This window comes from Nansenia antarctica, assembly GCF_963989245.1.
Source record: "Nansenia antarctica genome assembly, chromosome: 16".
In the NCBI taxonomy this organism is placed as follows: Eukaryota; Metazoa; Chordata; class Actinopteri; order Argentiniformes; family Microstomatidae; genus Nansenia; species Nansenia antarctica.
Window position 1 is genome coordinate 12,893,388 of NC_137686.1, and position 14,185 is coordinate 12,907,572.

General features: G+C 44.6%; 1 protein-coding gene across 1 annotated transcript in view; it reads right to left on the minus strand.

Moving 5' to 3' along the window:
- Window positions 1-13,983, minus strand: part of lamc1 (laminin, gamma 1) — a gene marked incomplete at both ends in the record, with an annotated part of 62,303 nt that extends 48,320 nt beyond the window's left edge. The window contains one exon of the mRNA XM_080546873.1: window positions 13,596-13,983. Coding sequence (XP_080402999.1) covers window positions 13,596-13,983 — 388 coding nt within the window. The remainder of the gene's footprint in view (window positions 1-13,595) is intronic.
- Between the last annotated feature and the right edge of the window lie 202 nt (window positions 13,984-14,185).

Here is a 14,185-nt window from a genome sequence, read left to right on the forward strand (position 1 = left end):
AGCCAAGAACCCCTCGGTTTGGTTTTGTCCTTAATGTGCAGACCAAGATCCCCGGGTCACAGGACAGGACAGGGGGGGGTAAGGGGGGGGCTTATTTGACTAAGCTTTAATTGTTCAGGCCACCAAAGAAGATGCAGCCCTCCAACCTCTAGGTGTTACAACACCAGGGTGACAGGAACAAACAGAGACGGAACCCCCTCTGTCGCCCACGCCGGCTAAATTAACCGAGACAAAGGCCCTCCTCTCCTGGACTCAGCATGCACAATTTGCTCCCAGTGTCCCCCCGGTGCTTTCTCTCTGAGGAGCTCAGCTACGTCAAGTCAATGTCTTATCCTTTGTGGTGAGCGGGAAGGAAATCTAGCCAATCTGCCGCCTCCCTCAGAACAAGAGAAATGTATCCTGATTGTATGGGTAGGAAGGCATAAATGCTGCGGGGGGGGGGGGGGGGGGCATACAGTCGTGTACGTCACAGACACACACACACACACTCACACACACACACACACACACCCCCCCCATGTAAAGGAGACAGTATGAGTTGGCTGCCTTTTTGACCCTGGCTGTGAATAGGCCACCTACTATAATAACGGTTCACTGTCTGAGAATCTCTTTCAGCTCTTTTAGAAAACCACATCAGACAGTCATCTCACAGAGGTCTTTCTCTACAGACAAACAAGTCATAACAACAGGCTTTTCTGCTCCGTATGACAATATGCTGGTAGCATGCGGCGGGCTAGACTAGCCTGAGGACGTAAACCTTGTTGTCTTACCATTCTTCCTTCCTATGAAACACCGTCAGCGTGAAGCAATGATTGTGGACAATATACCGAAATTAAAAAAAAACTGCTTGGAGGCGTGGGATGTGGTGTCACTCTTTTGTTTCCGCAAGAGACAATCGATCTGATAAGATACTTCTGAAGCCAAGAAAAACAATGACTAACACAAAAAACTAAACGAAAAAACACAGCAATGCGCCTGAAGTGAATAAAGGCTGTAGATGTTAGTATGCTTAGCATAGCCACTTCTCTCTGGTTTTCTTGACGCTGCCCAGACAAGGGCAGACTGAGGGCGTGTGATAAGTATGTGCGGTCTAATTCAGAGTCTCTATTCGATGAGAGATAACACTTCACAGTGTAATAGGGGGGAAAGTACAATGGTAAATGGACTGCACTTATACAGCGCCTTATTCCAAAGCGCTTTACAATGGCCTCTCATTCCCCCTTTCACACATTAATGGCGGCAAGCTACCACGCAAAGGCACCGACCCGCTCATTGGGAGCCATTAAGGGTTCAGTGTATTGCCCAAGGACACCTCGATACATGGCCAGCCGGGGATCAAACGACCGAAGCGCCAACCTTGCGATCATTAGACGCTGGCTCTACCTCCTGAGCCACAGCCGCCTCTGATAACACCTCACAGTAGCAAAAGAGCAAAAGTACAATATTCAAACACACACTGCAACTATGACCCTGGGGAAGGCATGGTTTAGCTTCCGTATCTCTAGACTATTCGACTGCATGTCTGCACTTGTGGACGGTACTTCATAGTTTAAGATAACCTTAAGAAAGGGAGAAAGATGGATAGAAGAAAAAAACACACTTGGAGAACTGTATTCCAAAAGGATGCAAGTGTTGACTAAGTAAATTAACATTAATTGGCCTGGATATTCAGTTCATTGACCCCCTTTCCCAAGACCCACAATCCACTATGATTGACACCTCTCTGTAGGAAGTAGCCTACTTTGGAGAGTTCTGGGGCTACTTATACACGTTCAAAGTAACTTGATGACATTAAAAGTAGCAATATGTAACCTTGGCAATGTGTTTTCCACTATTAAAACTGAGTTTTTCCCGGACGCATGTTTTAACATGGATGTCAGACATGTAACAGCTGCATAAACAGTTACTGAAGTCATGCCAAAGCTCATGTCCGGCCCTCCTCCTCAAATAGCACTCTAGTACGCACGGGGGGAGGTTGAAGGATCCTAGAGACTCCTATCACCACCTCTGGGGGGGGGAGTCGCAGCAGAGAAATTCCCTGCATTAGACATCACATCCTTCTCTACTTCCGTCTTGAGACTTGTCAGTTAGCGATAACTAGCAGATTAGGCTACATTGAATGCAAATGTCACTCACGACAAACTCTTAGGCCAATGATGCTGACACAAGTACATAGATCAAGTCTTAAACCAAAGGGGGAAAAGCTTTCCGATCTGGGCGGAAACAATCGAAACATCCAACGAAAAATGCCTTGTATTGAAAAACGGAAACATACCTGTCACACAAATTATAGCCTAGTTGTCAGGTACAAAAAAACACCTCAGCCTCATTTCAAGTGACAGTGATTGACAGAGTGTCTTTTAATCACTCGGGGAGTCTATAAAAATGAACAATAAAACATTTCAATTACACAAGCCGGGGCTCCATGCAGCTCGGAGGTCTTGCGTATCATCTCCCGTCTCTTATCAAGTATGCAATTATCAAACGCAGCTGGAAAAGATGTCTCGAGCAAAGGACACCATGAACAAAGGGTCCGAGTGTCAGATTTCTACCTCGCGTACATAAATCAGTTCACATGTCTGACACATTCCCCATAATTATCTGTTTACTACTCTTCCCAGAGTGCTTTGAAAGAAGTCACTTTTTACCCGTCCGTCCTCCCCCCCCTCACAACCACGAGCTGAGGATCATTCCACACTCGGAGCAGGCTAAAATTACCCTGCAAGCATCTGCATGCCTGTCTGTAATGCATCTCTCCTCTTCCACAGACGCGCACACTGTCTATAATAATAGAAAAACCGTCTCCCTTAGGCATTTAATTATTTCCTGAGCACAGCAAATTACCATTTCTCAATGAGACAAAGACGTAGAACCCCCCCCCCCCACCCCCCCCCCCACTGAGTTGCGCGTGAGTGTATACTTCCTATTTGTTTTTTGTAGGGGTAGGAGGGTCAGGAGGTTCTCTAAGCCAAGTCTGTCAAACCACTTCCCACAGCCTTAGGTTTTTGGCCGGGCGGAAGTGGTTTAGCTGTTTAGTCAGTTCACCGTCAGGGTAAAGGGCCGGAGAGAGAGAGAGAGAGCCCAGCTGCGTTGCCAGGTTGGCAGATAATAATCTAGTGTCAATACCGTAAGTCATATTGACAACTGTTGGTCTGATTACACTTTGGCGTCAAGATTAGGCCTGCATGTCAATGCCTGACAGGATTTGGCACTCCCTGCAGCCCTCCAGGTTCAGAGCTGGTGCACCACTGATCTAAGGTATACACACATAACATTGTTTAACCATGGACGCAGATTTATTTCAATGTCAAACTTGGGCGCCATGAGTCAAGTCTTGAATGGCTAGTAGGTTCACATGGAGTGGTAGAAATGGCTATCTAGGCTACATGTGTCAAAGCGCCCAAAATCCTGGATTTAATGCAGTGGATATAGCCATAAAACACTGCTGGGATGGTAGCCAACCGACGTTTAAAAAGGCAAATGAGGGTGGCACACGTGTGGCAACATACACTCGGGCAGCTTATCAAGGGATCTCCATAAAATGTGAGCTGGTTTAAAAAACCTTGCAGTATCCCCAAAAGAAAACCCAGAGACAGAAGAAAGAGATGAAACCCAACAAGAACAGATCACACTACGATATCAGTCTTAAAGACTAAAAAGAGAAACAACTTCAGATTTCGGATACAAGAGAAGAATTGCACTTTTTCGAAGCCTCCTTTTTCGAGAGATAAGCAAGGAGACATCTCCCCCCCCTAATAGACAAATCAGACCATCTTAAGCCCACCCCCCTGCCGCAGCAGACGCACTTGTTGACATTTTGAGCTTAGAGATCTCATCTCTGAATCTTTTGAATTAGGAATTGTTTAGTCTAAACCAGCATGTGGAGGAGAGGAGAGAGGGGGATTCACATGTTCAGAGGTCACATGAAGAAAATCAAATAATAATAATAAAAACAGCCGTTTTTCACAACTTTAATACATTGTTAATGATTTATAAATCATATAGGCTTCAGTTCAAATGGCCGGCTTGAACAAATGTTGTTAGAATGAGACTGTAAATCAGAACAGGAAGTGGGGGGGGGACGTCGATATACGACGGTGTTATGGTCTTAATACTTTGAATCTGTCATGGTATGAGCAGAGCTCCAGCAGATTTAGGTAAACGGCTGAATTAGCACAAATCTAATGGACAGACTATACTCAAGTAGGCCTGAGGCTGTAAGTGGGGACTTCACGTGCATTCATGGATAAATAAAGACTTACGGGTGATCGCAGTTGCCTCTCCGTGCTAAATATGGTCTATGAACAAACGGGTCTAAGTGGGCATTGGTCTTCGGACAGCTGTCGGATCAACAACAAGGCTAACAAGAAAATGTGTTTGGGGTGAGATGTCGTCTTTAAATAAGCATCTGGACCATCAGAGGGTTAGGCGACATGTTGGATTGAGGGTTACTTTCATGTTGGGCCCTATAGCTGGGCAGCGGAACTGCTAATTTACCATTAGCATGCACTTAAAAAAGCAGTTAGGCCTTCTAATGTGCAATGTTGGGACTAAATATCTTCACAGGTATAGGGGTAACTTAATGTAGCCTGAAGGGTTAGTGGGACTGTTATTTGTCAACCAAATAGACACCAATTGGATTTTCACTTGGTAGCAAGCAAAACATTACCTCAGAAAAGCCTCTCATTAGGTATTCAGAGTTGTTTGCGAGGCAGTGATGACAGGTTTGGGGCAGAGGCCTAGAGCTTACAAATCCTACCATTCTCAGGCTGCCATTCCCACAGATTTCTCAGCAGATAGCATCCATGTTAAATACTAGGGTAAACCGTTCACCCCGGTTAGGCTACAGCCAGTAAGCCTTGGCCATGTGAGCAAGGCTTTAGGTTATTTAGCTGTTAAACTATATATATATAGAGAGAGATTTAATTTTTTTAGACATAAAATGCCTTAAACATAGGCATGTCGAATTGCTCTAGGGTTAATTCTACAAACCAAAACACATGTGGCTTGCTATGTCTGTAACAACAGACTATTGTTTCAAAACAGCACATTGTGTAGTAGTACTGGTAATTATAGTGACTGGATTCAAACTGTTTGCTAGGTGGGGGGGTGATGAGTTACAAATTTGCAATGTTCTTGTGTAAATTGTTTCATGACTTCATTGCTTGCTCCGGGTACTTCCTGCATGGCCAGCAGCATGTCAGGTTATTAGGCTTAATCCAGATGTTAAACTTCTGAAACGTATAATAAGCTGTCGCCATACGTACAATACCTGCATTTACAGACTGCAAACACCTCATAACTATAATACAACAAATGGTGGTGTTCAAGACATGCTGGCAGGCTTAAAAACAACACTTTTATCCGACTAAACATGCACACATTATAGACGTCAGCAAAAACGATCTCTGTAAAGGTCAATTAGCCCCAACATTGCATCTTTACCCCTTTCTGCCTCGTCCATCAACAAAGAATGTATTGTTACGTGACATTACACAAGTGTAATAGTGTCAAATTCTTAGGCTTCGGTTCCTGACATCACAGCACAAGACATAAGTCAATAGGCATAATTCAATATAAAAAGATTTTTTAAAAGTTACAATTTGCAGACATAAGGCACAGCTGCAATCTCTGTGAATATCTCAATCTCTTGTGCCTATAGCCCATAGTGCGCACCCCTTCATATCACCTAACCCTAATCTATACTTCAGACAAAAGCAATGAAATCATAGCTTTTACCACTTATATATATCAGGCTTAGCCTACACCGAATCAATTATGTAAACAAGAATGTAAATGCTGGGTCTCAATAATCCATCGAGTGTGTCGAGAACTTAAGGAGCTTATGAGGTGCGTACTTGTTGGGTTGCGCTGCCCAGGGTACCAATTAGTGTCACTTGCCCCACTTGCGAAAGCAACAAGCAAAACATATCATGGAGCAAATGGCGGGGGTGGGTGAATTAATCAATACAGGTCAGGGTCAGTGTCACTTGCCTGTTGTCATAACAACTAGGTCTAACCAACCCTTCCTGAGGTAAAAATGAACAGACAGAGCGGACAGACAAATACTACAACTGTTTCAGTGGCTCAGCTATCGCAGCAAGAGAGACTACTTTGCCTCAGGGATGGGGGGGGGGTGCTGACAACACCCCTGTGACAGCATGTGACAGTGTATCAGAGGTGCTTTGAATTGGCAAAGCCGAGAGGACTGTCTCCCCCCCCCCAAAACCTACCACTGGCCTTTTAATTAGCTTAGAGCGGCAAAGAATGTTAAGTTTCAACTTCAAAGTAAACACTGATGAATGGACAGCAAACACAGGGCTGTAGTTAAGCTTTTCCAGGGATCCCCCCATCAGAGGGTGAATCTGGAGTGTAAAAAAAGGTCTCAAAGAGAAAGGCTTGCGGTGTGACTTGTGTGGGTGAGAGGCATGAAAATATAGGCCTACAAGGGAGAAAGGCAGGCAGGTAAATCAGAAGAACAGCGGGAGAAAGAAAGAAAGACAGAGAGAAAGAGAGAGAGAAGAGGATTTGGAGGGATAGGGGGGGGGGCTGATATGGTCAGAAGGGTAGGAATGAGTCGAATGACCAAACAAAAAAAAAAGCTAATCCACTAGCGGAATAGCCTAACCCCCTCCCCCCCATGTAAAGAAGAAAAAAAAAAAGACAAAAGAGTTTTGTGAGGTTAGAGGACTTGAGGAGGAAGGTAGGGAGCGGTCACCCGTGCCTCAGATCTAAAGATAGGACCTCTGTCGTCGTCTGAGAGACTAGTAGGAACCTTTGATAGGGAGAGAAGGGTTTATTCAAAGACTTACAAGTTAGAAGTCAACTGCCAGCGCCGGGATTCCTGAAATTACTGCATTTTTCTTTGCATTAAAAAACGCCCTTGGCAACGTTAGTCTTGGTTCAACCCATCAGGGTCAAAGAACAAAACGCAGAACACACAGTGGTTGTCTCGCTTAGGAAGGCCATTAAGGACGTTCTGAAGGAGGTTTTTGTTTAAGTATGCCAACTTAACGAGTCTGATAACACAACAAAACAAACAAAAACGTCAAGTTTCCGGAGGAAACCAGGGAGGACAATGTTACACTTACACTTAGCCTACAAAGACAAAACCATTTCAACTAACGCTGTGTCTCCTAATTTACAAGGCGCCTGTCTGCCAAGTCTGTTTTGTATCGAGTAAGACAACATGAACTCGAAGCCTACCTGTAGTAACTACACTGCATGACTGATAACCTCACAGTAAAGCTAAAGCGATACTAGGAAATTGGGGCTATGGGCTAGCCAGCCACACCACAAAAGCGGGACTCCCTTGGACAAATTTCATGGCAGTTAGTTGGGAGTTGAGGAACTAGGCCAGGCTGTGGCTACCTATGGGGGCTCCCCTCGGATCCTGGAGTCCAGTGGTCCTCCTCTGCACAAAAGCGGGAATGTCACAACAAAGTGTAAAAAGGGGCTTGTTGTGCCACAGGAAGAGATCATGCCTGGCCAGGCAGACAAGGGAAGTCGCAGGCAGCAGGGAATCTGATTACACTCCTGGCTTGACTCGCTGTGCTGTGCTGTCCCGGAAACTGAAGGGACCCCTGGCAGACTCTATGAATGTAATACCGTAGTAATAAAAAGGTTGTTTTATTGGTGTTCAAATATTCTGTTCTCCCTAGATTTTTTCCCCCCTCACAGTTTTTTGGCAGTTGGCCCATTTCGAAACCTTGTATATGGATTGCTACCTGCCCTGCACTACTTTTTTAATTCTATTTTTCTACTCTTTTTTACTCCATTTTAATCCCTCTAAGGGATTATTATTAATGTGTTTGAATTAAATTAAAGCCTAACATAAAAAAAATATACATCAACTTTCCACCTGGCCTTTCCAGTTCCCCAACGACAAATTGAATCAGCATTAAGTTGAATAGTTAAGACATGGGCTAAGTCACTGGATGAGATCAAAGTTGGCTCACAACCACACCTGGCTGCCTTCAAAGATGGCCGTGGGAGTAACTTGGCCGTATCACATATCATTTCATGATCTAAGACTCTAAAACATTCTAATGAACTAGGCTTATATATTAAAAACGAATATTCACCGTTGTTATAAAGGAACATGTTACAGTAAGAAGCAGATGTTATCATCTACCCTACACCTGCCCTGAGGGGGGGGATTCCCAGAAGCATGCTCTTGTTTTGATGAATTAGCTAGTGTATTTAGTATTTTACTGTTGTATATGTAATGTTCGTAATTGTATTTATAGTGTGGACAGGCCACACCCGGAAAACAGAACTTGGCCTCAGTGTGTTTTCCCTGTATAAATAACGGTTAAATAAAATAAATATAAATTCCCTTTCTGTATTCTCAACTATTCACACTGTTGCTTTCTATAAATTGTATTTATTTGTTTGCCCTTTGCTCTGTCTGAAGAAAACAAAGACAACAACATTTAACATAAGTAATTTAGCTGACGCTCTTATCCAAAGAGACATACAAGTCCCTTTGTCTAAAGTAAGTGAATCAACAACAAAGCAAATAATCCAAAATCTAAGCAACTACCTTGAGGAGACCTAGCATATGGACCAGTGTCACGTGCGTACCCCCTCCACGTACATGTGAGAGCAGCTGTATTTAGACTGGTAGTTTAAGAGGGGATAGAAGGATCTGTGACTCTCTTCAATACCTCTATGCACTTCTTTGAAGTTTCTGAACTGTTTGCAGAAAACAAGACAGGCAACATCAGATGTTTAAAACCCCCCAGAAAGGGGCCTTTTTTTACACTAGATGAGGGCCCAGTCAACATCCCTGGGCTATGTAGCTAGCTAAAAGAGAAACAGATTTCACTGATTCAGAGCAGAACAGAGCAAAACCGTGTCCAACAGGATTTCGAAATAGGACTAGAAATGTCATGCCATCAGTTGCAATAACAAACACGATGTCCAAATAAAACGATTAGCCTACTGAGAATCTTTATGTAGGCTACATGCAAAAGAAGAACGGGTAGTGGTGGTTGACACTGGGATAGGTAGGCCTAGGGTTTCAGAATACAACACGTCTTGATTCAAAACCAAAATCACACACCTGTGTGAGCGCCAGACAACCGAGGGCGTCGAACACACAAGTTTCCCACGCTGAGATCATTCCTTCACCAGCAAAACAATAGGCTTCCAACCAGATGACGTCCCATCCTGATCCTCCTCCAGACCCCCGCCCTCCTCCCACCCCAGTCCCCCCTCCCGTCTCTCCCGTCCACTTTCAGATTGGGTATAATTTGTAACAGCTGGCCCACTCTGAAGAAGGGAGAAGAAAAATGACTTGTGTCTTTTACGGCGTTTGGGAAAGCCTCGAAGTACACGATGACAAGGGGACCCTAGGGGCCGGAGAAAGACTCCTCGTTGGCTTTCCCACACTGCTGTACGCAACTGCAGCGTGCCGTTCTCTGGGAGCAGACTTCCCTCTTCCTGTGTTGCTGTCTGCCGGCCAGAGTGCGGCCTGTATTTTGGCCAGTAAACCATGTCACAGATCACAGGGCGGAAAGAGAGGAATGAAGAAGGGATGAAGACACAGGGCCTACAGGCTATATGTTTCCCTAAACGTATCCGAGGCCAACATCATGGCAGGGGAAGTTCGGGAAGTCAGGAATCTGACCTGGGAACAACCTCGGGAGTTCTCTCCCCTCTGAGAACAAGCTCGAATTCAGCATCATGGGAATATTTGGTCAGCGCATTGAAGGCAATTGCACAATTGAGTTAACTCAACTAAGTATCGTATTTCCAGTAGCAAATACCGGTAGGTAGGAAATGGGGAAAGAAAGGGTAGTAGTGGATGTGGGTGGGCCACCACGACCAGCTCAAAGTCACCAATGAGGGTTAATAAACGACTTTCCTATTGTTGTCTGAGGAGCAGGGGGTGGGGGGGGGGGGCTGTTCATTGCACACACCACAGGTGTTCACAGGAAGTTCATGGGAGTGAACTGCTGGGGTCAGTTTGCTTTTCTTTTTCATGATATGTTATGCTGCTGAATCTCGCAACACAGTGCACCATTTGTGCAGTTTTTAACGCCAGAGAGAATTAGAGTCAGTCAGTGCCTTTATAGGAAAAAAGCTGCCCTCCTTCCGACGTAAGGATCTCTCAAAAATGCCTTTAAAGTTTCAGTGAAAGAGGCCTCCAGGGGCTCTTGTCTCTCGGTCATTGTGAACATTCTTGCGGGACTGACATCTCGGGGGGCTTAGGGCTCGCTGCTGAGAATCCCCTTCAGATCGGCACATGAATATTCATCTCTCTCTAATTAACACAGAGGAGGGTAAAAGTGAAGGCCCTAATAGGCAAACTCTGGGGAAAAAACTCTACTTCCCTTGCGATTCGTCCATAGGTTATATTTGTTCATGTCTTCACACAAGGGGCCTAATCAGCTTATGGGTTTTCTATTGTGTGTCCTTTCCTATACTGGGTAGATAAAGAAACCCCCCCGAAAAAAATTTATATGTATGCTGAGTAAAACCCTACTCCGTCCGAACAAACGTCTTCCCCACTTCTTCTCATGTCTGTATCTCATCCTGCTCGCTGGTCGCCAACCCAGAAGGAGAAGGACGACACATCTTCCGCCTCTCGTTAGGCCCACATGACTTCTGGGGGTGTCGAGTCAGGACATGCCTTCCCTCTGCCCCAACCAGCCCTTCAAGGGCACCCAGAGATCAAAGTCATCAAAGCCTTGAACACATATAAACACAAACGAAGGCCTAGGCTAAATCTTACTAAAACAAACATAATATGGTCATTTAAGCTAGGCTAACTGGTGGTTTTATCCAAAGTGGCTTCACACCATAACAAACATATTCAATGTTGAAGCCTGTGTGCGAAAATGTGAATAACTTGACGCTACCAGCATCCTGCTTCCTGCAATTGAACCTTCAAAGGACGCACATTATTATAGTATTACCGCTCCAACAACGTGTAATAAGAATGTAATAACACTGTAATACAAGTGTAATTACAACGGTATGTCAGAAATGAGAGTGATCCATGGTGACATAGACACAAGGATAATGACAACATAGCCTGAACAAGGATGATATAGTCCAGTTAACTTACAACTCCTCCTCCGGCTGGCTCCATCTGGTTGAACACAGTCCGGATCGGGGATGCTAAATCTTACCTACTCTATATAAGGTCCCAAATGTCTATTGGTCTATCTTCATATTGTATTTTTATCTATTTTATTTTAGCCTATTAATCTATTGTCACTTTATTTTGTTGTTGTTAGTTTTTTTGTGGTCTGAGCTGCTGTCACACCTGAATTTCCCCTCTAGGATCAATCAAGTAGGCTACCTATCTATTGATCTATCTATCTATCTATCTATCTATCTATCTATCTATCAGTTAGTAATTCAAAAACATGGAACTTTTGTTAGAACTTCCAACAAAAGGATGGCAAACAAGAATGTTAACGGAAGTTTACGATTCCTGCTGGGACCATATATACTGAAATGTATGTAAGTCGCTTTGGATAAAAGCGTCAGCTTCAGCTAAAATGTCTTCATGTTATAATATATATATATATATATATATTTATATAAAACATGAAGACAGACCACCTCAACCTTGTTGATTTTGAGTTGCTGACTAGTAGAATAGATGATCATGTCTGTCCTTTCCTCAGAGTCACCCTCCTACACAATATTACTTTTGCTGTGGAAGCAGAAACTCATTGACACGTGTAATGGGCAAAATCTAATCAGGGAACTCAATGCCTGTGAAGAGATAATGGAACACTAGTCAAGGGGCCATTCCATGCCAGGAGTCTCTGTTTTGGGGACTTTTTTTTTCAGATAAAAACATTTATCTGATCTAATCAAGTTCTATAACTGACAATCTACAATGACAGGTTTAATTCGACATTGACATCTTAAACACTGTCTGTGACAGTGTCATATGGAAAATGTTGAGTCATCAACCAAAGCTGAAAAAAGCATACAATGAATACTGGACCCTTTTATGGGAAAATGTCAGCTAGACAGAGAACTAATATCTAATTTGTTTCCAGTTCACCAAAAGTCGGGCAAGCTTCCAGCAGATGGCCTAACAAAATGTTACCTAAGGCTACAAAGTTGGGTTTGCTAGCAACAGAGAGCTATGACTATACTACTCAGGAATGTCAAGTACTATTTTAAAACACTAGTGGGTTGGTATGAACAGAGGTCTCATAAATACATAGTGCAAAGTTTATCTTCCGATGAGTCTGAGGTTAATCACACACTCTCCTACCGTTCTCAATACAGTATAAGCCTATTAAGATGACTGTCCCCCCATTACATTTACTAGTCTACAAAATGAATTGTGGCCACACAGTTACCTGCATAAAACATTTCACCTGCTCTTCATAAACTTAAAATATATTTTATTGCACCTATAAGGGGAATTAGTGAGACAAACACCTATGTCCTATTCTTGCCAAGAATAAACTCACTTTTGCTCTCTCTGTTGACTCTGTTGACTCCATGCACGGCAGCGCGTTTCACACTCTGGAGAGGTATAACTATACTACTACTAGTGGTCTACTAGAGAGGTATAACTACACTACTAGTGGTCTACTGGGATCTCCATTGCGCTTGAGAATGTAAAGGCCTGTCCTTCAGCACAAGAACCCTAGGCTACCTGAATAGGCCAACACAAGAATGGAGGTATCTGCTTTTACACGTCGAACATGTCCTTCCAGAACAGCACAGAGCTGACTGACTGACTGACTGACTGACTGACAGCAGAAAGGACTGATAGACTGACTGACTGACAGACGGAGAGGACAGACTGACTGACTGAGACAGACAGAGAGGACAGACTGACTGACTGACAGAGACAGACAGACAGACAGAGAGGACAGACTGACTGACTGACTGAGACAGACAGACAGAGAGGACAGACTGACTGACTGACAGAGACAGACAGACAGACAGACAGACAGAGAGGACAGACTGACTGACTGACAGAGACAGACAGACAGACAGGACAGACTGACTGACTGACAGAGACAGACAGACAGACAGAGAGGACAGACTGACTGACTGACTGACAGAGACAGAGACAGACAGACTGACAGAGAGGACAGACTGACAGAGACAGACAGACAGACAGACAGAGAGGACAGACTGACTGACAGAGACAGACAGACAGACAGACAGACAGAGAGGACAGACTGACTGACTGACAGAGACAGACAGACAGACAGACAGACAGAGAGGACTGACTGACTGACTGACTGACAGACTGACAGAGACAGAGACAGACAGACAGACAGACAGAGGACTGACTGACAGACTGACTGACTGACAGCCGACAGGACAGGGGGGCAGTAGCCCAGCGCGGTTGTGCCACTGAAAGCAAACCGGGTTTAACACATCTGCCTCGAATCTGTCATCTGCGGGTAGGAAAATTGCAACTTCCTAACCTCAAAAACCTATTTGGTTTTACTAGATTGACAGTCGCTGGGTTTACAAGTCGCACTTCTGATCAGCAGGGGAAAAAGAAAAAAAACAGTGCCCCCCGGAGCCGTTCTGCAGACGGGGGGCACCAACAGGTCAACATCCAACACTCATATTACTCTTAATACACTCACCAAGATGAAGAGTTAGATTGATCGAGTTGGGAAACTGGATGCCCGCTAACATGGTTTGACTTTGCCACCAGGTGGTGTCCTGTTGGATGTTGTAGTCGGTGAGGTACACGGCGCTGTGGTGCAGCCTGCGGGGCTCCGCCCGGGCGTCGCAGATGTGGCAGGACTTGGTGACCCCGGTCACCCCGGTCTGCACGCAGTACTCTTCGGGCGGAGAGCCGCACGTATTGGAGGCCACCACGGTGACATTGAACGCGGCGTTGACGAACTCGGGCATGCACCGCTGAGCGCCTCTCAGGTCGTCCGTGCATTCGTCCATAGCGCCGTGGCTGAACGCAGCCAAACAAGTCAATGAGATTAAAAGTTGAACGAAGTTGTACGGCCGCCGCATCTCTCAAATAGGATTATTATTATTATATATATATAATTAGACTATTCTAAATAGGGGGGGGTAAGAAAAAAAAAAGTTACAAAACTTTCACTACAGCTACTCGGATATCCCCCGTCCTCTTACACCTTCGAAAGGTTCAACGTTGTCGGTAACTTAACCGGTTACCGCGTCCCCAGATGAAACAAGTCCAAAAAAACATGCG